Raw genomic sequence first — 26,307 nt, 5'->3', positions numbered from 1 at the left:
ATCAATCTATGTTGCAACAGTTTAGAAACTAATACAAATAATGCGTTCAATGTTGGAAATTTGTTTAACCTGTTGGAACACAGCAGAAAATATTTAGAACACCAAATAAATGTTGGAAATTGTCCTTAACAGTTATTTATCTCACATAGATTGTTACAAAGGTTTTGTAAATGTTAGAACAAAAGGCAACAAACACCCTCTCGGTAATGTGGAATTGACTCTATAATGTCCTTGACACATATGTGTATTTTCCACCCAAATAAATAACTTTCGAAACAGCTTTTTCGTGAATTTTTAGCATAACATGTTACAACTGAAAACCGAAGAAGCATTCAGTGCGAGAACGCCTCTGTCAGAAGGCGTAGCAAACTGTTCTGGTCTTTTTCAAACAGATTTTGCAGTCATGGCAGCGCATGCCTTCTTATATAAAAAGATGTAATTATTACATATATATGAATTTATATGTCGCAATGCAAACATTCCTCAGTGATCGATATCTAGAATTGGTACAGCTAGTGAATATGTGAGGCACAAATCGGACGACAATGTTAGAGATATCTAAGTGATGATCCGCCACGGTGTCAAAGTTAAGTGTTGGTAGAGTCGAAGGGGTTAAGTTGGATTAGGCCTTCTTGTGATTTTGTTTTCTCGTAATGATTGCCCAGGAACAACAGTTCGTCTTGGATCCAGCTTGTTTTGAATGGTACCTTTTGATGCTAACATTAGAAATGGAGTCGAAAGGTTTACTTGATACAGCTATAGGCCCTGAGTATTTGTTGTGCACATGAAAACAGGTGATTGTCTACGTTGAGCCTCAACCGGTTTGTATTTTCGGTTTGTCAACTTCACACTTCGCTATCGATAAACACAAAACTAGTATTGTGTAACGTTCAAGAAAGGCACGTCGGCATGAAACCAAACTTACCAAAGGTACGGAAAAGGAAACTGACTTCTAGTAGTAAAACATAGTTATAACTACAACGATCAAAATAAGGAAATGTTGAGTTGACTCATCGAAAAGAAAATGGTTCAATCTCAGCATAGACAATTCCGTTTTCAATGTGCACATCTAACACACATAGATTCATCCAGTAAAGCTTTCGATTCCATTTCTGATGTTCGGATCAATACGTCGAATTCAAAACGCACTCGATCCTACACGAACAGTACAAAGGCAATCAGCGTGTAAAACAAAATCACTATGAAGCCTAACCCAAGTCTCTGCCTAAACAACTGCCGGAACACTAAGCTTGGTAAAATAACGGGGTTACCAACATCGGGAAAATGAAACCGAACAAGGGAACAGTCCCTAATTGTCTGGTGGTGTAAAAGTCACAAGCCATCATAAAGCCTGGAGATATCGTAACCCACCCATCAGACTTGTGTAGAGTCTTCATACCGTCAAGAAACAAGCGGACGAGCTCACCACCGAACCAAGGCCCCCCGTAAAGGAAATGTCCGGAGACAACAAGATGCAAGCAAGTTTGGAGGCTAAAACTGATGAGAGCTCGAGCGTCGTTAGGAAAGCTGGCACTAATGGGGATCCGTGTAGTCAGTGCTACGGCATGAATCCCTGTAAAAATGCGTATTCTCTTAGCTACCGGCGAGAAGATCGTGATGGCATATTCACCAGAAGTGAGATGGAAGCTGAAAGCGGAGAAACAAACAATATCACCTCCGACGATGTCGAGATTCAATCATTCGCCTTTGCGTACAAGTGTGAGGACCATGAGTGCGTCGGTATGAAAGCTGGCCATGATATGAATCAAGGCCGCTCTGTGAATCCCTTAAGGGAAGCCTGTTCTCTTGCATTCTGGTGGGAATATGGTGAGGACCAACCCGCTAAACGTAGGGACGACGCTGGAAATGGACAAACAAAGAACATCAACCTCGTCGATGTCGAGATTCAACCTCACGCTATTGCGTACAAGTGCGAGGATCACATTGGGTTTATGTCAACAACCTCAGAGGAGACACAAATAAAAGAGTACTTGGAGGAAACGAAAATATCTTCAAGCGACAGGTCGTTCGACTTGACAGAATGTAACCCAAGCAGTGTTGTTACAGCCACACGCCAGCAAAATGAGGGTGGCAATAACAAAAATACAAAAAATGGTGCTGCATTTGAGAACGATGTCACCTCAGATGATGAAATCATAGAACCTTATGCTATTTCGTATCTCTGTCCGAATCCGACATATGATCACTCTGAGTGCAACTTAATCATGCATCAGGATGGTACAGTAGATGCGGCTTTAAAAAAGAACTCGTCTGGAAATGATGCTCACGTGATGAAGATTGCAAAAGAAAACAGTGACATGCCAAATTGCCGTCAACTCCCAAGCTCAAGCCCGCCAAATCCGGAGAATGGTGCAAAGCCTCCAAATCCGCATAATGCTGCACAGTCTCCATATCCGGAGAATTGTACACAGCCTGCCAAACCGGATAATGGTGCACAGCTACCAAATCAGGAGAATGATGCACAACCTCCAAATTTGGAGAATGGTGCACAGCCTCCAAATCCGGTGAATGGTGCACAGCCTCCAAATCCGGAGAATGGTGCACAGCTATCAAATCCAGAGAACGCCATGAAACCGAACCCGGCCGTGCCGAACGTTCCCAAACAAGCAGCTTGCGGTATGAAATGTCTCCTTTTTTTATGGCATCACTTGCTCCTGTTTAGAATTTTTTTCATCTGCTTTTGTTTTCATACCTTGTTCTGGTTATATATTGAAAAGAAATGTCTTTTTTTGACTAGTCAAAATCTGTTTTTATTTGCTTTCGCTTAGATGTTTTTCTGTGTAGAGATCCGCTTGCCAATGATGGTCTTACGGGCGTCATTTTGCTGGAAAAACTGGCAAATATGTCAACATTCCTCATCCGCAGTTGTTTTGGGTATACCTGGTTGTTTTCACGGTCCATTTCATTACCTTCGCTAAGAAGGTTACATTTTACCGGGCGTGTTTCTGCGTGTCTGTTAATGAATACGATAAGTCGAGAACGCCTGAATGGATTGTCTTCATATTTTGTGTGTCGGTAGGAATGTGGAAAACCTCAAGATGATTAGATTTTGGGCGAACCACTTTGTATAATGAACGAGGAAAATTTAGAAATTTGTTATATTGCATCATCAGTCTCTATACCAGCTGGTATGTGTTCTTGTTTTCCAATGCCTTAAACTTGCTATTGTATTTTTCAGTATATACATGTCGGCGTGTGGGAGTTGCTGTTATAGCAACTACCCTCTGTGCGTCATTGATCGTCGGTTCCATCTTAAGCGTGCTATACTTCATCACCGACGTCCAGAATGTTCAAAAAGTAAGCCTACGTTTCGTATTTTCATTGTTGCTCGGGTTTGATTTGATGTACATTTCTCTGCAAAATGTATATTCACGGAAAGAATATCTATCTATTTATTGTAGCAAGATATATTTCCATGTAAAGCGTAATGTAGCAAAAATTGACATGAGAAAGCAATGCATTTTTATATACACACAGTTGAGGTCAATTCTCTTAATAACGATTGACGTAACGTAACGTGACCAATTATCGTCCAATTTATTCAAAACGTATCTATCTTAAAACCTCGCGGACAGAGCCAAATGTTTAACCCATGGGAAGAAATATCAGCCATTCTAAAAAGAATTTTTTTTTTTTCTCATGAAAACTGGCTTTGCATAATACATGGCATGACATGACCCAAACTGGACTATAACTGGTAGCACACGATAATTGGTCATGTTACGTTACATGAATCGATCGATTCTTCACAGGCAGCAGCGACTGTGAGCAGTCCGCAAACCCCTGGCCGCTCTGCCTGCTGCAGTTCTGCCCTCACAGAAATGACTGAGCTTACCTCCATGCCCGTGGTAAGCGTTTATGGTTAAGATTCATGTTGGTTATTTTCATAACGAATTGTAAAATAGCATATGAAAAGAAGGGGCAGGAGCTTGCAGGAAACCACTGTAGCACATCTCAACGACGCCTAGCGACCTTAGTCTTCGCGACAACAGGTGTACGATCACTGAGAGCTTCACTATGATGATCCATTCCGCCAATGGGGATTACAGTACAGCATGACAAACACAAAGATCATAATTATCTCCATGAAAAATGGAGATTTTTTCATGGAGATATTTTTTGAGCGTGTTTGCGTGTGTGTTTTGCATAACTGAAGAAAGTCGGGATGGATTGTAATGACATTTTCTATGTGGGTAGGTGTTGGGACGAGAAAGATCAAGGTCGACTTTGGGCCTCCTGGTATGTGTCTCTGGAACTGCATTGGCGTTTTTGCAAAAATCTTCCAAGGAGAATAACTGAAGAAAGGAGCAACAGATTTTCATGTTATTTAATCTGCAGGTAGCTTAGACAGAGATGTACACAATGAAGTACAAATTAATCAAATTACGACTGAATTTGCATGAGTAATGAGGATTATCTATATTTCCATTCTAGGCATGTTGTGACAGGTGTCACCTGTTGGTTTCGAAACTGGGTCTAATATTCCCCAGGGACCCGGCAGCTGGTCAAACCACAGAGGTATATACAACCAAACCTGTATACTCGTTTCTGTTATGTGGATAGCTTAAGTGTTACTTGAAATGCTGAAATGGTGATAATGCAAATCAAAATCTAGTTTGCATAATTAATAGGGGCATTTTATAAACCCACCCCGTTCAATGGTACAACAGTTCAAAATGCAACATATGTAACTGAGTAATGAAGGGACATTGATAGATATAAGTTAGGAAAATGAAGACCTAATTTGCATAATTAATGATAAAATACTGCAATTCCATATTGGTAGATAATTAGAATTTCATACGTTTGGCATTTGGAAGTTATGTGACAGTGAACATAGTTGAATATAAATTATGCAAATGTGGACCTAATTTGCATTATATATATTTTATGGAGATTTAAGTTCTCCAAACTCTTGTTATGGATTGCCATTTTATTACAGACTGTGGCTGATAATGGCTACTTCAGAGGTAGAGCTTCAACAAAGAACTCCCGAGAGGCTACACTGCCATCAACCTCCGACAGTTCACAAGGTGAATTGATTTAGTATCAAACCGGAGACAATATGTATCATCGATCCCATATTCATATACTGGTTTCTTGTATGTTCGTTTACTCTGTTAATGAGTTCTTGAAAAATGTCCGATCAAGTTTTTGCACTCAAAATTGTCAAATTGTATTTTTGGCACTCATGTAATGTAGGGATCTAAAACGCGTTACAGAACCAAGTTTGACGATAATTTACCGCACGGACCTTACTATCCGCCGTGTAGCTTCTACACCAAATACTGACCTCACAACGACGACACTCCCAGATGCAACGATGCCAGTGACTTTTACTTTGACATCAACAAAGATGGCCTCCCAACAACCGACGATACCCTTTGACCCGACCAGCCCAGAACCGCAAATGAACGCCAATGGCGATGGCGTTGTTACACTAACGTCATCCACGCTCAAAGGTATAGCATTTAATTTTTTTTTTAAATCCTGTAACGTTACACATTCAAGCACACACCTGGCGTTTTTTACTCATTTGCTTATGAGAGGGTATCTTCCAAGTGCTTCGTTTAATAGCTTGCTTGTTTACACTAGGCTCCTTAGTTTAACTGGAAATACATGTCTTGACTCAAAATTATATATGGCTGCGTGGCATGGCATAGTGAAAGAGTTGCTGTTACACTAACGTCATCCACGCACAAAGGTATAGCATTTAATTTTTTTTTTTAAATCCTGTAAACGTTACACATTCAAGCACACACCTGGCGTTTTTTACTCATTTGCTTATGAGAGTGCATCTTCCAAGTGCTTCGTTTGTTTGCTTGCTTGTTTACACTAGGCTCCTTAGTTTAACTGGATATACATGTCTTGACTCAAAATTATATATAGATGCGTGGCATGAAATAGTGAAAGAGTTGCTGCTCCCCCCCCCCCACCTTCTTTCCAACTGGGAAGGATTTCACGAACTTCGTGCTGAAAGTCAGCATCGAATCTTGTTTGTGCTTTTTTAGAAGGAATATCTACATTTTATAATATCGATCCAGTAGCAGTCTAATCTACTTATCACAGAAAGCCGAGCCAGGATCGTGAACTCAGAGAAGATCACCTTCGGCGAGGAGGGAAAGGGTCCTGGGAAGTTTAGTTTCGCTCGTGGGGTGGCTGTCTCCTCATACAATGAAATCGTTGTGGCTGATCCAGGCAACAGACGAGTCCAGGTCTTCAGCATGAAGGGAGCCTTTCTCCGCCTCTTCCCAACGGTGGTCCCCGACGTCAATGGACAAGCAATGCGCACATGCGATGTAGCCACTGACGGAAAGGGATACGTGTGGGCAGTGGGTTCTAATGTTGACTCTAATCGTAGGCATGGATATTTGGTACAGTACAGTCGACAGGGTAAGCCAGAACTTAATGCCAACCACGTGCTACGAAACATCTATAACTACCCGCCCAGCGTTGCCTTTGACGCGGCAAACAACAAAGTCATTGTGGCTGCATACACTGATATCTATGTCTTCTCACCAAACGGCTCCTCCTATACAAGTTTCAAATCGTTTAAGAATCGTGCAGTCTTCTTCATTACATCGGATGAAGGACATATATTTGTTACAGAAGCTAATAAAAGTAAAGTCCAGGTATACAATCATACTGGACGTCGGCTGTTCATGTTCGGCAGTGAAGGAAAGGGTAAAGGCAAACTGAATTCTCCCCACGATATCTGTACAGATAACTCTGGTCACATCATCATAGCGAACTGGTTGAACCATTGTGTAGACATGTTCACAAGCCGTGGGGAATTTGTCCGCACCATCGCTGAGATTCAGAGCCCATGGGGCGTTGCTGTAGGACCTCATGGACAGATGGTGGTGACCTCATATGATTACACTGTACATGTAACAATTTTCCCACGCCATATGGTATATCCGTAATTGTATAATATATAGGAGCGTGGACTTCTTTAGGCCCCATTCCACCAGACGACGCCCTCGCCGCGCGCTCTCTGCGACCTTAAAATTGACCAGAGCGCACAGAGAGCGCCGAGGGATTGCCAAGGTCGCCATCCCATCTGCGACTGTTTTGAACCGGTTTAAAACATGTACCGTGCGAGCGCCGTGTCAGACTACAATGAAATAATGGTGACTGATTTAGGCAACAAACGAGTCCAAGTATTCAGCATGAACGGGATCTTCCTCCACCTCTTCCCAGCGGTAGTCCCCGGTGTAAATGGACAAGCAATGCTAGCCTCCGTTGCAGTCCTTTTCCCCGCAGCTTTGTTTGTTTCCAATTTTTTTTTTGGGGGGGGGGGGGGAGGGGGGTGGGGCGCCGCGTATCTGCTTGGGATCCCGTATCCGCCGTGCCCCTGTGTCCGCTATAGACCCTGTGTCTGCTGCTGGGGCAGACACAGGGTCTATAGCGGACACAGGGGCACGGCGGATACGGGATCCCAAGCAGATACGCGGCGCCCCACCCCCCTCCCCCCCAAAAAAAAAATTGGAAAAAAAAAACGCTGCGGGGAAAAGGACTGCAACGGAGGCTAAAGCAATGCGCCCTATATGATATCACCATTGACGGAAATGGATAGGTGTGGATAACGGGTTAGAGTACAACTGAAGGATGGCTGAGGAGTTTTGGGATGTTACTGAAAAAACCTTTATAAACCTTAATTTTTTAAGGTAGTACCTTATAGCAAGGTGATGATTTGTGCAAATTGGTATGACGTCACGATTACGTCATCAAGAGTTATAAGGCCACGCCCATTTTTAGAAAAAAGGCTCTCCTTGGCTTGTACTTCGATGTTTATCAATATTACTTTGCAGGAATGTACATGATAGTAATATATCAAGGATTATGCGTGCCAATTTTGAAATGACGATTTTGGGCGAATTTTTATTGTTATTTTTGATCAAAACATCTTCGTTTTATCATAAGGTGCAGTACGAGGACGTTGTGATAGACGTGTTTTTTTCTGAGGGTTCCTTATAATCCGAAGAACTTTACCGTTTCGTTTTTATTATCTTTGCCAATTTTAGTGTTTCTTTCACAGATTACATTGTTGATGCCAGTGCAGTACATTTTGTTTCTTGTTTCTTAGATTTTTATTTGCATCGGCCGTTCCCATATTCTTGTATGTATATCATATCATATCAATGTTGGGCATATTTTGTCTAATGTGGTATAATTTATCCAATGTTGCCTCTGATATATAAGTGTATCACTTGACTACAGCACCACTGTATAACATATATTTTGAATGTCAATATACAATACTTCATAGCAGACTTATGCCAGCACTATATGTCTTGTATCTTAGATGTTTCTGTGTCAGATGTTTCTGTGCATATTTTGTCTTATGCGGTACTTATAACGTTAAGTGTATCGCTTGAGTACGGCACCACGGTGCATTTTCCTTTTTTTCTTTTTATGTTTGAAACAAGACAAAGAAAAAAGGAAAAGAAAGAAGAACAAAGACATTAGACAATTCGTACTGAATGTAACATACATTTTGCATGTCAATATACAATACAATGCTTCAATATTTTTGCATCTTTGATATTTAGGAATCAGGTAGACACCTATGGTGCGTTATAGGCTGTACCTGAGATTCTGAACATGCATTACATTCTGAGCATGCAGAACATTTGTGCTTCGATTCGCATCACAATTGGTGCAGTACACCCGACTGACCTCATGACGAGCTTTGCTGGCAGCTCATGATGAGCTTTGCTGGCATGTTGAGCTGCAGCACCGCGCCAGCTCGCAGCGTGCGCACTTAGTCCGACCCGAACAGCCAAAAACCCCACACGTCCCAACTATGCTGTCCTGAGAGAGAGAGAGAGAGAGAGAGAGAGAGAGAGAGAGGGGGGGGGGGGGGCAGAGAGAGACAGAGAGAGACAGACAGACAGACAGAGAGAAAGACACAGAGAGTAACATTTCCTATTGGAAGACTACTAAGACTTTTAATTACGTTTCCCTATAGTGGCCAAATTCCCGTGGCAAACAATACTCCCTATTTGGCTAAGTTTTACTATTTTTCAGTCAGCGTAGCTTGTCTAGTGGAGACTAAGTAAACGGGAAACATGTACAATTGCTCGACTCAGCGAGTACACAACATGTACGTATAACGTAGCAATGGCACCGACGACTTGCATGACTTGTTGGAACGCAGTGTAACACCAGTTAAACGGAACGAACTGTGTTGACCAGCCAATACCCTAGCATATCAATAGCTTATAAAGGTATGTATCTATCAGGTTGTGTCACTGCACAGAAAATGCCAAGATTGCTCGAGAACATGTCTAAAATGTAAGTAAGCAGGTGAGTTGAAGTCAACCTGAACCCTTCAATGCCACCATGTTTACAATACCTGGGCTCACCAGACCGTTAGCCAAACGCAGACGGCACTTCTGTGTTCACTCACCGTCATTGCACGGCAGACTGAAGTACTACAACCACAACTCATTACAAAGTCGTTTATTTACTCGGTTATTGTACCCCAAAGTGACTTTAACAACCATGCAAACCAAAGACACTATATTAAGTCTAAAAACCATATTCAAGGTATAAAGAAGGAGTTGTTAATTACAAGAAAATTTACGGCGCTTTTGGTTATCATTACCTTCGCCTAGAAGGATATGTTTTCGTCAACGTTCGTGTGTACGTGTTTGTCCTTCCCTCTGTGAACACGGTAACTCAAGAATGGCTGAATAAAATAGATTGTCTGGAAACTTGGTATGTGGGTAGGTCTTCTTGAGACTTCGAAAGGATTAGATTTTGGGCTCCCTAGCGGCTTGCTATGGTACTGCAGTGGAACTTCCGGTTTTTATATCTCGTGTTCTTGACATGCTATGGTCATGGTCTTTAAGTGGCAGATAGCTCTTGGGAGGGAGAATAAGTCCTACATGATTGGCCCCCCTAGCGTTTTTTTTAAACTACAGGTATAGGTTTTGTTTCGAACTTTTAAGGAGAATAACTCAAGACAGTGTTGACGGATCGTCATGGTTTTGGGTATGTTGATAGCTCATGGTAAGGTTTACATAATCATGTGGTTATCATGCAAATCAGGATCTAAATTGCATAACTAATGAGGAAAGTTTATAGATCCGTTGCATTCCATGATATGACTCTCAAGCATGTGACATACGTGGCTGAAAAAGAAAGGACTATCGATAGATATCAATTATGCAGATCAAGACCTAATTTAGATTTGGAAGGATAATGCTACAATCTACAGTCACAAATAACGCATGCATAGCATAATTTGTGAACCTTCTTTTAATTTTGGGAATCACTGAATGACATATGGCACGGTTGGTATGAAAATTGTTATACACAACATATATGCATTGGAAGTGCCGACATGCATGTTGACCGTTCAGAGTACAAGACAGCATGATCTGGCTGATAGATTTAACAGGTGAACAGTTCAAATAAGCAATCTTAGAAGAGGCCTATGTGTGACAATGATTACTTTGACAACCACAAAACTTCAAACATTTGAACATTTAATTGTTTGCCCGTCGTTGGCAACGGCATTATCTGTATAATGGTTACGTTAACAGGAGTACATTTGAGGAGGGAGATGCGCTATGATACTTAATTAAAAGGTTTGCTCCATAATTCTTCAAACACATTCCTAGTCCTGAGGCTGAGGTCTGTATGAAAGAGTCTCCAACTTGTTCTCCTCCTTGTAGACGATAGCCTAAAAAGAACAATAGTAAAATCAGCTCACATATGATACAAAAGAAAATGGCACAGTGTCCCATAAGCGCGCAAAATATTTTCTTACCAGTTTGAACTTCTCCTGTCTTTTTGGTGGATTCCGGAGTAGCAAGGCAGCTGGGCTGAGAAGCACATTGAGCAAACCTGCTGTCCTCATCATCCAAGGAAAACCCAGGGCATTCAGTAGAGTACCACTGCTGGCTAAACCTACATGATAGTATACATTGTATCGACGGACATGTTGTTGAAAGAAATTTGAAACAAAAATACTTAAGTCCATTCCAAGTCACCAAGAGGGTTTTAAGATAATATCTTTAATAAGTTTGAACCATTCCAAATAAATGAATATTTAGGTCACAATAGTTCTAGATTGTTTGAAAATAAAAGTTTGAACATGTTGGAACAATATATTTATATATGTTAGAAACATTTTGAAAGTAGCTGCACAAAGATCTCACAAAGAACAATTTCTATATTTTGTTTGACGTTATTTCTACAGTGTTCCGACATATTGCATTTATTTGTATCATTTTCCAAATGGTAGATTTGGGTTATTGCCCCCGTAAAAGAAGGTGCTGAGAAGCTATTTTTTCTGCTTTTAATGTCAAGCAAATTATTCCAAAATAATCGGTTTATAAGTGATTGTTTGGTACTTACAAATATCATTTTTCATAGTAATATTCATCTACAAAATGGAGGACGATATAACTTGCTGATCGGGAGTGAAAATGCATGGGGATTGAGGCAGAGATAATTCATATTTGACGTCAACTTCTATACCATAAAATGAAACGTGCATCCGTTCTTAACTAAGACCCACCAACAGCAATGCCAAGGCAGATGGCGTTCTCTGCGATGGCGTAGGCCGTACCGTATCTCGAGCCGTGCCTGAGATAATAGAGATTGCATACTTCGAGTGTGTTATGTAGGTAGATTGGTACATGGATTAATACTTAGATGGATACATTCAGTTTAATTGATAGATAGGTAGATCAGTTCAGTTAATCCACAGTAGTGGCACAAGTGTCTCCACATGTTCCTGTCGCACAAGCATGACATATCGGAGTTCTTCATCTTTAAGACCAACATCCTCTTCAATTACTTTCTTAAGTGTCAACTATGGGCGACCACGCCTACGCCTCTCATTCGGTTTCCAGAGGAGAACCATGCACAAGTGTCTCCACATGTTCCTGTCGCACAGGTATGACATATCGGAGTTCTTCATCTTTAAGACCAACATTCTCTACAATTACTTTCTTAAGTGTCAACTATGGGCGACCACGCCTACGCCTCTCATTCGGTTTCCAGAGGAGAACCATGCACAAGTGTCTCCACATGTTCCTGTCGCACAGGTATGACATATCGGAGTTCTTCATCTTTAAGACCAACATTCTCTACAATTACTTTCTTAAGTGTCAACTATGGGCGACCACGCCTACGCCTCTCATTAGGTTTTCAGAGGAGAACCATGCCCACAATTTCCTCGTGCCGCACAACATGGCCGGCCAGAGACAACCTAGGGTTGCGAATAACCTTAGAAATCTGTGGCATGTCACCATAAAGTTCACTGTTTGTTATGTGGCTCCTCAAAGGAAATGTCGAGGGCTGCACGGAGTAGGCGGGTGTAGTTCCCATCAAGGAGGTTACATAATGACAGTTTAATAATTAATGGGTAGATAGTTTGGAGAAAAGCACAAGACGACGCCTCGTCCAAACCTTCACGGATATGATTCGTGGTGAAAATATAGCCAAACCTGGTGTTACGATTAGCGACAACATAAGGACTTACTTACCTAATGTCTGCCAAGTATCCGATCTCTGTTATCAGGGTTGTGCTCGTTATGCCTACGAGGAATACACAGGCTAGTATAGTCACATCCGTGAATAGTTTCATCAGGTTGGTAAGTCACTGAATAAAAATACTCTTTTTACACAACCAAGAGATTTATTCCTCCGACGTTTCGGTGACCATCTGTCACCTTCTTCAAGGCAATTCTGACTGGTTCACATAGCAATGCAGGACAGGTGTTGCTGCTTATACATGTACATTATGAGCATGTGCATTCCTAAACGCAAAATATTTACATGTGTACAAATCACAGGAGATGACATCACTATGCGGTCCCAAACGTACATATACAACTCTCGATCAAAAAACAAAAAACAATGCAACGATTGTCATCTATTTCCAGTCAGAATTGCCTTCAGGAAGGTCATCATCATCATATCTTGCCGCTCCACGGCTGTAACCACTGACGGGCAGTCTGGTTGGCCTCAAGAAAGTGACAGATGGTCACTAAACGTCGGTGGAATAAATCTCTTGGTTGTGTAAAAAAAAGTATAGTCACAGTTTATAGTCACACAACGGTATCTTAGATAGAAATATCGAAATATGATAAAATCACGGACGAAACGATACAAATCAAGATCCTGGTTGCTATGTTTTCAAAATAAATATGAGACTAACACTATTCATGTAAACATAACGTTACAGTTTTGATAGACATACCACGGGATAGTCCAACAATGAAGTAAGGTACAAGCATCTGTGGAAGGTTCTTGCATAAGGGAAGCTGCAAAGTAAGACGCAAAACATCGGGTTGCTTTGCTTTTGTATATCTTATAGCAATATATGTCCCATTAGAGAAATTTTGGACTGTTTGTATGAAAGGAAATTGATATAGTCCATGGGCCAGACCTCAAAATTTTACATATCACTACCACCTGAGGTGGCAAATTTTCAAAGATCAAAGATTTTCAAAAAGTAGAGTGTCTGAGGGATACATTTTGACATGATAGCCATCGCAGGGTGTTAGCTTTGACCCGGCTATCTGACCTTGACCTTTTGACCCCTACACGAACCACGCCCTTTGATACAATTGTACAAAGGGGAGTGGCAATCAATTAAACAATAATTGTATCAAAGGGCGTGGTTCGTGTAGGGGTCAAAAGGTCAAGGTCAGATAGCCGGGTCATAGCTAAGGTGGTAGTGACATCTCATCTGGCCCATGGACTAGTTTAATTACAAAAACATTTTGTTTTGAATTAGTATCAATGATCTCTCAGAAAGACTGATATCATAACAATAATGTCGCAGCAGTTCTGTAGGAACCACAGTTTGCTCGAATGCAGCGCTGGAACAAAACTTACTGTTATTGTGAAGACTCCAAATCCTATGGACCCAAGAAGCATCACCAACCAGCTGAGGACACACGTATTCACGAAATATTTCAATCAATCCAAAGACGCATTCTACGTCAATACGTAGGAAGTGCTAGCTCTACGATTGAATGCTAGTCTTGTGAAACATTTAAAACTACAAGCAATGAGTTACATAATATCCGACCGTTGCACAATGTATTGTTGCATTAGATGGTTAGGTCTTCTTTAAATGAACACAACTCCTGCTACATATGGATAGCAATTATGAGATCTTACCAAGCTGCCCTTTCAAGAAGCTTCGACGCGGTTAAAGCTCCGATCAGAAACCCTAGCCCTGTAGGCGCTGACCCCACTCCTGGTATATTCAGGAACGGAAAGAAATATGAAATTCTGTCAACAAAACATGGGAGATGGACCTTGCCTTAAACTATACATTCACCACCTAGAAGTAGCACGTAATTATAAATTTCTTATTATCTCCATGAAAAATTGAGATATAGTTTTGGGCGTGTCTGTCTGTCTATGTGTCTGTTTGTGTTTGTGTTTCTGCACTACTGTAGGCAGCATAACTCAAGAACCTCTTGATGGATTACAATGATATTTTGTATGTGAGCGGGTGTTGTAAAGCCAAAACTCAAGGTCGATTTTGGGCCCCCTGGTATGTGACCTTGGTACTGCAGCAGAACTTTTGTTTTTGTATCTGTTGACCTGGACGTTCTATGGTCTTGATTTTTGAGTGGCAGATAGCTTGTGATGTAATAAAGACGTGGTGTAGGTTTGGCCCCCCCCCCCCCTAGCAGCTTGTTTTCAATGCTTTTCCTATTTTGCTTGGCATTATTTACTGATCTTGCATTTTGTCATACCTTGAGAGAATGGAGAAAATAAGTAGAATGCTTCCGATCTACTGAAAACCTAATACTAGTATCCATATTGAAAGTTTCTGACCTTGCTGCCATGATGAAGCGTTCATAGTGATCATCATATAGACAGGTAGAGACCCCCAGATCAACAGCGCAGTTGTCGTTTCCATGAAAAGGAATGCTGCGACAATAGAATGTGCTGACAATCTTTACCTGACTAACATGTTACACTAAGATTTCATTAGAATCTGGAGATTCGGAAAACTAGTGCAGCACTTCCATGTACTTGTATTCTACTAAACAAGGAACAAAAAATTGAAATCCCAGCTTAGCAGCGGGGTGCACGCAATGAATGTACTCCACTAAGAACTCCACTTTGAAGCAGTCAGACGTTTCAGACAGCATCCGCTGTCTTTCGTTTGTGACTAGCGATAGGGTTGGGAAACCAGATTTATACCAAAACTCTGAATAGATATGTTAATGAGGTTAAGACTATTTAGGATGTCTTGACGTCGTCTTCAAAAGAAGATTAATTCAAGATAAGGTTTATGCTAATAGTTCAATTAGCTACTGTTGTTTTAGTACCGTAACTAAGAGTAGCTTGTTGTAGGAGTGAAAGTTGTCAGAACTAACTGACATTCTTACCTGAAGTTGTCATAACATATGGATCCTTCAACAGATTGAAGATTGAATAATCTCCGTCTTCGTCCTACAAAATGCGAAAGAATGGTTGAATCTCGTCAATTTCACACACTGAGGTACTTGATTCCAAATATTTAGCAAATATTGATAGAGGAAGATAGTGTGGGAAGAGTTTACCATCAGTTGACTGTGACCATACTATTAACTATAAATTGCTGCCTCCTTAATCTTCATTGCTTCAACTATCTAGAACTCATTCACAGACACACACACATACAGAGAGAGAGAGAGAAAGAGAGACGTGTTTAGATGACAATCATTGAGCTTTGCAAGAGAGATAGTTGTTCATTTAGCATTTTCACCGTACTAATACTATATCAATATATTTCTCAAACTTACATTTGGAGCAGTCTCTCTTTTGGGAAGTAGTAAACGAAGAACTGTGAAAAAAAGTCAGTAGAGCAGGCATTTTCAAGATTACGTTTACATTCGCTACCATAAGAGACATATAAACGAAATGTATCTCAAAATATCCAATCTCTACCCGCTGCGACTGCAAAAAAATAGATTATAATCTCATTAGATTGAAGAAATAAGGAATCCCTGTAATTAAAATATCAATCTCCAGTTCAACATGACAAGTACACGTATATGGACTTCATTGTAAAAAAAAATTCCCTTGGGAATACATACTTGTTGGAACTACGCATGCGCGGACGAATTCCTGAAATACCTGTATAATTCTGGGAATTCTTGCAAAACGGGCGTATAATATACTGTTAGGCTAGCCCCTGAGGCGTCGCCAAAAACAAATAGAATGACTTACGTCCGTCCACTAAAGTCATACCAGCTATCAGTAAGAATGGGCTGCTGTACCCGACAAACTGGTACATCACTCCGCCGATGACAGGGCCAACTGTTGGTACACAGGAGTTTAGAATAAATACAAATGTACGATCGTCCCTGAACAAAGCTGTGTTTGTCCTGTAATTTCCCCTAAGGCCATGTTGATTTGATTATATGGATGACATCCTCTGGGAACCACAAAACTGATGGAAGCGTGTGAATAGAAAAACTTTTGCAAAAAAAAAGTTGCCTTCGTTACAAAAATCTACGTGGTGAAGTAGGTTGAACAAATGATTTAACACACAGAATGATATCAAATAAGGGATTCTTCATTTTTGTTCCTTCACATTTTTTTCTTTGACTGGCATTTTACGACATCAGTATCTGTTTTCCGATATATCTTTTTGCAATTTACGGTATATTTGCTAATTTTGTAACTGCTTTGAAAGATTTACAGTATGGTAGAAAACTTTTTTTCTTGGAAACGGACGAAAACTGATGCGCGCGCAGATGTCATCCATATAATCAAATCAACATGGCCTGAATATTTATAAAGAAGTTGTAACACTTTATTTGTCCACTGTTTTATCTTTCAATGACCTTTCAATGATCATTGAGTATCAGATCTCAATGATCAGTGATTTTTGGACTCTCATCGGTTCTTTAATGGTCTGCCTCTGGTAGAAAAGGGCCAAAGTGGGCATGTACCCTGTGATTAGCGACGACCCAAAAATGAAATGGAACGAAAAGGAACGAAATGGAACGAACTAAAACTACATATGTAACATTATGATATGAAATACCAGTAGATAGCGAAATAAAAGGAACGTTGTAACATTCACAGTATATAATATAACGTGTTTTGTTTCTTTAATCTATTTGATAATATCAAATACAACGTTTTTGCCGCGTTTGTGTGGCTAGATTCTTCCCTGATAATGGAGGCGCCGCGTGCAAAGAGATCCTCCCATTTCGTTCCATTTCGCATGTTCTGGGAACCCCGGAAATATCATACATTTTGACTTCTTTTGAATTATGCTTTTTGGCAGATGTCAGTACGCTAAGTAACTTTTGAAATATCTACAATCCCTGTGATGTTCTAAATATTTACCAAGCACACCAAAATTCCTCCCTGTGTTAACGAAACCAACGTTTTTTGCTCGGTCTTCTTTGTCATGGAAGACCGCTATCACCATGGCGAAGGCTAGAGTGCGACATAATAGGGAAATCAGTGTGCATATTTATGGAGAGTAATTTTGAGGACGAAAATTATATATAAGACCACCCTCAGTTGATGATTGTCTGGTTCATGACTATCGTCTCATGCATTCATCATAGTATACATATAACGTTATATACATAACAGTAGCTGGATGACTGCATGTATGTATGTGACATATCTAGCAAGCCGTAGTTATACGGACAATGTGCCAGCACCTCGTTTCTATATGCAATGAAAACCGCTGGTGTGTGTCGATAACAACGTAGCTTTTATATGTAAAATATTGTTTTGTTATTAGAAAAAATAATAATACTCATAATTAGCCAAACTTGAATCATGTAAAACCTAGTGCATTTTGTTGTAGTGAATAGTTTTATTCCATACTTATGTCTTGTTCTATGTTAACTGTTGTTGCCATACTTTTTACCTGCTACAATAGTCGTGCAATAAAGTTCTTCTATATTTGATAAATAGTAATGTCGCTTTTGATTCATTTACTACAATTGATTGGTGTAAAACAGTATGTCAGCTATCAATGTTCAAGTATCACATCATGGACAGCACACTCACCTGCCACGTTAGAAAAAGAGGTTCCAACTCCCTGAATCACTCTTGATACGAAGAGTGTAGTGTAGGATTTGCTAAAGGCGTATGCTGTTGAAACATATTACATCACAAAAAATCATGACGACCCATCAACGTTTCCGTCACTTTTTTGGCCTACATACAAACACACAAACATGCAAATTCCGCTGCAGTACTGTTGGAAAACGCCAGGTAAACTATTTTTGAACTTGACCTTCCCTTGCACAACCACTACACACCCACTAATAATCATGAAGATCCATCAATTAAGTTATGCTCTTGACATACATACAGCTGGCGTAACTGAAAACATAATCTTCTCGGGGAAGATAAATATTACATTTTGAGAGATGATCATCGCTTAGATTCTTGTTGATGACATCACCGCTTTGGTAACCTTGTAATCCATTGTTACCAATTTAGGCCAGTAATATATGATGGCTTCATAATTGATTAAGATAACTTGGTGCATGATGGACATGCAAAACTAAGGCAGCTTGATAGCCATACATCACATACCTATAGTTGATGAGAAGACGATAACCAGGCCTGTATAGAGGGGCACATTGGTACCAAACCTAGAAAAGAGAAGGATTAAACTTTTTCATTGGATTTAGCATTGTGCATTATCACATAGCCAGGTGGCATCGACCAATCAGAAGCCTCCTTTGCCCATGTGTTATGACGCCATAAAACACCCGTGATCATCATTCCTCCCATTATGTAGAGGGGGGGTTATATTTTTGTTATCATTCGTATAATGTTTATTTGTTCCCAAAATTCGCCTCTTCCTCGGTGTATGGTTATAGCACATGACCAGGCGTTATGCCAACATATACACCTCGGGGCGGGGCATTAACCCTTAATTGATGAAGACTTCTTATTGGTAATGTCTATTACAAGTTTAGCGTTGCTTTTTCCAATCAGAAGCGCCGTAAATTTCTGCAGGAGAAAAAAACATACCTATCAGTCATTACCCCAGCAATTGGATTTGTGACGAGCGCCACAGTTGACTTTGCGGCGTACAGAATCCCAAGTCTGATGCTCTGTAACTCCAGCTCTTTGGCTCGCTGGGAAAGTTCCGACTGACTCGTGTTCACGGCTGGGAGACAGGTTGCCCCTAAGTTGCAAGATTCCGGGGTTTGGATGTTTCCTGACGTTGTATGTTTTTCGTAGGCCGCGAAGTGGGTGATGATGTCACCGGTATAGTTGGGATGTTCTAGTCTGTAGAGGTAGTCCGGCATGATGGGATCTGTTGTAGTGAGAAGTATGAAATTCGAATTGTTATCTAAATTGAAAATATTGAAATTCCAATACATAGAAATAAAGAAATTGCCATTCCAGTTTATTGAAACTATTGCATGTGGACACTACACACACACAAACAAACACACACACACACACAAACACACACACAAACACACACACACACACACATATGTCGATAGAGTTATTAGGACTCAAACTTTTTTTTTATTAAACCAGTTCCCCCCATTCTATATCGCTCAATGGTATGACCCCCGGCCACCTGTCGGGGGGAGGGCTTAGGAGAAGTGACCCACTTTCGCTATTAATAGCTACTAACAGCTGTTAGTAGTGCCACAAGATTTTCCTCATTACTTATGCAAATAAAGTCCAATTTGCATAATTTGCACTTCATTTTATACAACCCTCTCTAAGCTACCTGCATAGTAAATAACATGAAAATCTGTCGCTCCTTTCTTCAGTTATTCTCCTATGAAGATTTTGACAAATACGTCATTAAAGTTCCAGTGACACATACCAAATATCATTACAATTCATCTACACGTTCTATAGTTATGCTGATTTTACGCATCCGGTGACACATACATACACACACGGTGACACAAACATACACACACGCGCACACACACGCAAACACACTAACTTTGCATGATTTGCATTTCAGTGTGTACATCTCTGTCCAACCTACCTGCGTACCAAATAACATGAAAATCTGTTGTTCCTTTCTTCAGTTATACCCCTTTAGAACATTTTTACAAATAGGCCATTGTAGTTCCAGTCACACATGCCAGGTGGCCCAAAATCGACCTTGACCTTCCTCCTCTTAACACCCACCCACATACCAAATATCATTACAATCCATGTACAGGTTCTACAATTATGCTGACTTTGAGCATCCAGCGACACACATGCAAACGATTTACCTCCTTACTTATGCAAATTCGGTCTCATTTGCATAGTTTGCACTTAAGTGTGTACATCTTGGTCTAACCTACCTGTGTGCCAAATAACATGACGATCTGTCGATCCTCTCTTCAGTTCTTCTACATTGAAGATTTTTACAAACATGCCATTGCAGTTCCAGTCACACATGCCAGGGGGCCCAAAATCGACCTTGACCTTCCTCCTCTTAACACCCACCCACATACCAAAAATCATTACAATCCATGTACAGGTTCTACAGTTATGGTGACTTTAAGCATCCGGTGACACATACATACACACAAACACCAAACGCACGCAAAACAGTATATCCATGAAAAAGCCTTTTTTCATGGAGATAAACACAGACACACACGCGCGCGCGCGCACTTTACTTACCGACGACGGTATCCAGTATTGTGTCCCCAAATACCGCCAGAATCGCGACGAACACAACCAAAACGTCTGACTTTCGAAAGTTATCAAACCTGTCCCGTGAACTTTGAGACATGTCTGCTAGTGTCACTGCAAACCTATGTCAAGTACAAGAAAATAAAGACAGGAATTATTATCGAATAGTATCTACATTTACTAAGGTCATGATAATGTTGCAGCACATAAACTTACTCGGGGACTATGATTTCTCTAGCTGATATAACTGATACCTTATTCACTTCACGTTACTTCTAAAAGCATCACCTCCAAATAATCATGGCCTTAAGACTGTTGCTCTCATATGACGGCGTATTGGAAGTGAAACTAGCCCCGTGTTGTTGAAATAAATAAACCAGGCAACAGTTTTTTCTTGTAAATCTCTAGGTGTTTGCTGCCGTTCTAGCAAACGGACTTACCACTTGCGCTGAATGTTGAATCCTTCCTCCAGGTGTACTGACAGACGGTCGGAAGACAAAAAAAAAACATTCTGCGAAAATTCCAGCCCACATTCGCCTCAACATTTGTTGAATATACACACCCATGTAACTCCATATGTTCTGGCAAATTAATTAGCGACGCACGCCTCCTGGGTTAGCATTTCCCCGGATGAATTCGTTTTCTTCGGTGACCAATGGCATAACTTCGTTCATATCTGACAGGGATCAAGGTTTTACATTTCTGTCAATCATTAACTATTCTTCTCGCTGATTGGCTGTTGATAATTGGATCATGTTCAACAATGGGCCCCACCTGTCACCCTTCGTGTACGAAGCATGGGAATCATCAAACCATTCTTGTCTTGTCAGCCGTGCACAATAAGAGGCAGCCCTCGCTTTTAAATCGGCCAAGACGCGTCACATAATTTATGTTATAACATTGTATAATTCTTCACAGAAAATAAAACTAATCCGATAATTCAACTGCTTAATCTTTTTATGTCACAGCAGTCAAACTGAATCTTTGACCAAATCAGCTATAATTCTAGTGCTGCAGGTCCTTGGTAGTAAAAAGTGCCGCTCCCGGCCCCGTCGATATTTTTATTCCGTACACTACGTAGGACTTCTTTTACTTGCAGTCTTATGCATTAGCCCTACGAAACTGGGTGAGTGAAACCGTAACCCAAGCTACCGTGAAACTGTAACACAAATTTCCCCGCGACCATCCGAGTGAAATTATTATCCAAAATATCATGGCAATATTCCCTTCTTGATACAAGAATTTACATCGCTGTATTTCACCAACGAGAAGCAATACTTACTGAATCTGAAGCTACGACTTGTTGTCATGCGGGGATTTCGCATGTCTACCGCGTATTTGCTAGGCACTTCCTCATTCGCTGTAACAGAGCTAGCCAACCACGCAATCGCTTATACTCCATATAGCGCGCCTATTGGTTGCCGCTTTGAAACGCCGGCGGGCGGCACGGGAGACACAAAATAACCACAAATTTCTTCCAAAAATCGCAAAATGAATAATTTCAAAGTAGTGTATGCCAAAAATGATAATGGTGTCCTTTGGGTAAATATCCAATGCACAACTAAACCAAATTTCAGGTCATTTGGTTACAACACCACGGCACTGGAGACCATGATGTGCGTCTAAAACTGAGGAAAAAAGCTCAATAAAATCATTTTAAAAACATATATCAAAAAAAATATAAACAGAGGCATTTACTCTACCTGCATACCAAATTTCAGCCCATTTGGCCCACGGACGGACGACCGAGATGAATCGCTTTGAAGATTTGACAGGAGAAGGAGAAGGAGAAGAAACCTGACAAATACAATATGTTTCGTTGGTGAAACATAATAACAACTTGCCAAACCAATGAATCTTTATTAAGTGCCATCTTCTATTCTGTCCTGTATATTAATTCTTATTCTTGCCATAAGTCATACTATACAATCTCTATTGACACAAAAAGGACTGTAACTTTTGTAAGGTCTCTATAACTATACATACACGCAACAAGTGGATCCAGATGGATTAACCTACGTAGCTACTAGCAACGTACAAGCATATGAATAGATCAACATTTTCTATATAACGTATCGTTTGCACTACTGATTCTAAGGTCTAAACATCCTTTGATGCACGTGTATTTACCTGTTTGTGCATAGTAAGAATCGTCCCATCATGGAATGTCGTTACCTTCGACAAGAAGGATATGTTTTAGGTGCTGATGGGAATTACGAAGCTAAGTAAGGGTGAACATTATTAGACATAAATCATGCAATACAGGGCCTCAATAACATATGCGGAAATGCTAGAATAGCCTTCTTTGCCAAGATACATACATAAGTTTATTGCAAGCTATTGCCCGTAGGCTAACTGCAAGTGCATGTAACATGAAATGACGGACAGACAATGGATAACAATATAGCATGTGACTATTCTAGATAAGAATTACATAATTTGATAGACTTTGAGTTATTTGAGTAGAAAAGCTGCTCAACTGAAACTATTCATGTAAATGAGGTCCTCATTGGCATCATCAATGGCAGACATTCATGATACGTCACTCGAAAAGGTTGATATCATTCAATTTAGCGACGGTATAGGGTCGCGGAACTCTAGTTCTGCATGAAATGGAGTCGAACCTGTCTGCATGGTCGCTCTGGAGCTTATTGTGAGTCAAACTATCTGGGAATGTCAAATTTTCACCACAGCTTTGTGTTGAGTGAAGCAGACCGTGTTATGTGATTCGCGATGGTTCAACTGATTGTTTTTTGTGTGTGTTTGTATGCAATGGGCAAACAAATACTAGAAATATGTATCATAGAGGGACCATCATATGATTTAGTTCTAGGTCATACATATACATGTAGATATATTTGTGTTTCACCTAAACTTGGCTTTTCTTGGCACTATGAAGGCATGAAAGAGAGAAAAGTCACTCAAAAATGTATTCACAAAAGAGAGTAACGTTTTGTTTGTTTGTATTGCATACCCGGTAAACCGCATCAAGGCGTAACACACCAGGTTTGTAATGAAGAGTACAAGCTCCATATCCAGACAGATTTTATATGATCCGCACACACCGGGAAGGACCCCTAAGTGTGTTGGGTTCTTTAACGTACTCGAGATGTGGCTCTCCTCAAACACGGGACCTCCACTTAACGTCCTATCCGAGGGACGTCCCTAACCAAAGCTAGGTACTCATTTTCAACTGAGTGATCATAAAGTGGGGAAAGTCGTGTTTAGCCAAGGGCACAACGTCACCGGGACAAATCAAGGAACCCCGGATTCGAACCCGGTATCTCTGAGTTCTAGGGCCAAACGCCCTGCCACTACGCCACCGCGACGCCACCTTACCTCACACTACCATGTTAGAGATACGGCGTAATACGAGACTAAGCTTCATTTAGTTACGTCGCTGAAATGCGTTTGTGAAATATGACGTAGTCAAGTGAACTAGCTACGTCTTACACTTTTGATTGGAATATATGACGATTGCATTGCAAGCTACGATCTCTTACATTGTCCGTCCAAGCTTCAAGATTATGAAAGCATCGCGGACATATATGACGAGGAGGCGCTCGCTTGTGGATTGGACCATTTTTAAATATGCCTACGCTTTACTATCAATTTGTGGATTTTACGTTAAAGTAGAGTTTTACGCTTCAAGTAAAATGAAAGCGACCAATTACGCGTTACGGCTAATGTGCTGATTACAAATTACGTTGATTTGGGCGGTCGCCTACGAATTACAAAGGCTAAAAAGGCCTGATTTACGCCTTACGAAAAGGGGCATGCAGGCCCTTTTAAATCATCGGGAGTCCACTCGAAAACGTCTGTGTAAACCAAGCCTGTGAGCCATGTATGTAGCCATGGCACTGACGACTTGCATGACTTGTTGGAACGCAGTGTTTGCTTTTTGTTTGTATTGCATACATACCCAGTAAACCGCATCAAGGCGTAACACACCAGGTTTGTACTGAAGAGTACAAGCTGCATATCCGGACAGATTTATAGGATCCACACACACCGGGAAGGACCCCCTACTCATTTCGATAAGTGTGTTGGATTCATTAACGTGCTCGAGGTGTGGCTCTCCTCAAACAACAACCCTTAGCTCGCTAGACGCTATACTAAAGGGCAACCAAGATTATCAACTTACCACAAGACTCACTGCACTGCATCCAGATCCAGCCTCTAGAACAGCGAAGAAATGTTGGAGACCTCGCACTTCTACACAAAATGTACTACCAAAACGCACCAACTTTACTGAACAACCTACTACCTGAGCCCTACGTTCATCGCCGAGAAACTCGTCTGTCCACATTCCAACACAGTGCAGCCCTAGAACCAGTCAAGTCATCCTCCTCCTGGCACAGAAGAACATTCATCCCTGCTACAGTTAAGCTGTGGAACAGCCTCCCGCAGGACATTGTGAACACAAAGGACTCACAGAACTTTGAATGTAAAGTTAACGCCCACCTCAGCGCCACTCGTCAGCGCCCTGTATAATGAACATTATTCAGCTCTGCTGCTAAGCTGAGGTCATGGCAACAGCATAGATTTAAAAAAAAAACGGGACAAATCAGGGAACCCCGGATTCGAACGCGGTATCTCTGGGTCAAACACCCTGCCACTACGCCACCGCGACGCCACTGTAACACCAGTGAAACGGAATTATATAATTAAGTCGATCAATTGTGTTGACTGGCCTATACCCCAACATGTCAATAGATTATAAAGGTATACATCTATCAGATTGTGTCACTGCACATATGTGCGACAGAAAATGCCAAAAATGGCCGACACCATGTCTAATATGTAAGTCAGTAAACAGGTGAGGGAAAATTCCCCCTGCACCCTTGAAGGTCACCATGTTCACAGTACCTAGGCTCACAAGACCAAGACCTAACGCAGAAGGCACGTACCTGTGTATTCACTTACCGTTAGTTACCTCTGGGCAAAGGGACGGTAGAAAACCTGTCGCCGCAAAAAGAAGCACTGTGTACAAAGAAACCAAGGCCTACTGCATATATGCATAAGACACTATGCCAACAAGGTTCAAGTGGAAGGCATAACACTACGTTGCGCAGTTCGGTAGAAACACGAGAAGATCATGTGTGGGCGTGGTTTCAGTAGCTTATTTTGTGCCTGTTCACGTGTACAAGCGATCAATATCAGGTTAACTACAAGTTCATTGGTCATGTAGTATTATTTGTCTTATTTCCGGATGCCTTTGAATGGACATTTCTTTGATAGGTTAGATGTTAAAATCGATTCAAACGTGAAAATTTATGATGGTAACAATGCAGACAGTAAGCTGAGCTTCACGGGAGTGTTGTCGGTTCACACTGATGGTAAATGTACGTACCCGCAGTCGGCAGGGTTTAAAAGAGACACTCCACGGCAGACTGAAGTACTGCAACCACAGCTCATAGCAAACTCGTTCATCTACTTCCTTGGTATTTTGTTTCAGATGGACAGAGATTCTTTGTGTGGTAAGTGCTTTTTCCTTGACGTTGATAATTCATGTTTCATTTCCATAAGCTGTTGGTTTTCCTAGGGTTAGCTCAATAAAGCATGCATTCCAGTATTGTGTTATTGACTACAAGAAGCCAGTGTATACTTTTTACTATTACAGGAGGTACTGGGACATTAATATAGCTTGTGCTA

The 26,307-nt window shown here is 40.9% G+C and overlaps 2 protein-coding genes across 6 annotated transcripts; one reads left to right on the top strand and one right to left on the bottom strand.

The window, feature by feature from the left end:
• Positions 1–3,024: 3,024 nt before the first annotated feature.
• On the top strand, positions 3,025–7,251 carry LOC136428236 (tripartite motif-containing protein 3-like). The gene is made up of 5 exons (XM_066417596.1): positions 3,025–3,318; positions 3,774–3,869; positions 4,964–5,054; positions 5,295–5,483; positions 6,091–7,251. Exons 2-5 carry the CDS (start codon positions 3,843–3,845, stop codon positions 6,945–6,947), a joined length of 1,164 nt encoding a protein of 387 aa, XP_066273693.1. The 5' UTR covers positions 3,025–3,318; positions 3,774–3,842; the 3' UTR covers positions 6,948–7,251.
• A 3,021-nt stretch (positions 7,252–10,272) lies between these two features.
• LOC136422603 (synaptic vesicular amine transporter-like) lies at positions 10,273–25,731 on the bottom strand. Of its 5 annotated transcripts, none has more exons than XM_066410430.1 (17): positions 25,579–25,731; positions 20,641–20,774; positions 19,018–19,306; positions 18,574–18,632; positions 18,040–18,123; positions 17,359–17,451; positions 16,228–16,317; positions 15,801–15,841; positions 15,405–15,468; positions 14,845–14,940; positions 14,176–14,254; positions 13,888–13,939; positions 13,247–13,310; positions 12,531–12,582; positions 11,558–11,625; positions 10,805–10,944; positions 10,273–10,717 (listed from the first exon to the last, which is right to left on the bottom strand). In XM_066410430.1, exons 2-17 carry the CDS (start codon positions 20,750–20,752, stop codon positions 10,652–10,654), a joined length of 1,449 nt encoding a protein of 482 aa, XP_066266527.1. In that variant the 5' UTR covers positions 20,753–20,774; positions 25,579–25,731; the 3' UTR covers positions 10,273–10,651. The 5 variants fall into 5 exon arrangements, with proteins under 5 accessions (XP_066266527.1, XP_066266512.1, XP_066266535.1 ...); XM_066410415.1 differs by lacking the exon at positions 25,579–25,731 and adding an exon at positions 24,797–25,447; XM_066410438.1 differs by lacking the exon at positions 25,579–25,731 and adding an exon at positions 21,935–24,760.
• Between the last annotated feature and the right edge of the window lie 576 nt (positions 25,732–26,307).

The sequence above is a fragment of the Branchiostoma lanceolatum genome, chromosome 1, assembly GCF_035083965.1.
Source record: "Branchiostoma lanceolatum isolate klBraLanc5 chromosome 1, klBraLanc5.hap2, whole genome shotgun sequence".
In the NCBI taxonomy this organism is placed as follows: domain Eukaryota; kingdom Metazoa; phylum Chordata; class Leptocardii; order Amphioxiformes; family Branchiostomatidae; genus Branchiostoma; species Branchiostoma lanceolatum.
Note: the sequence above shows the minus strand (reverse complement) of the source record. Positions and strands in the feature narration are given on the sequence as shown.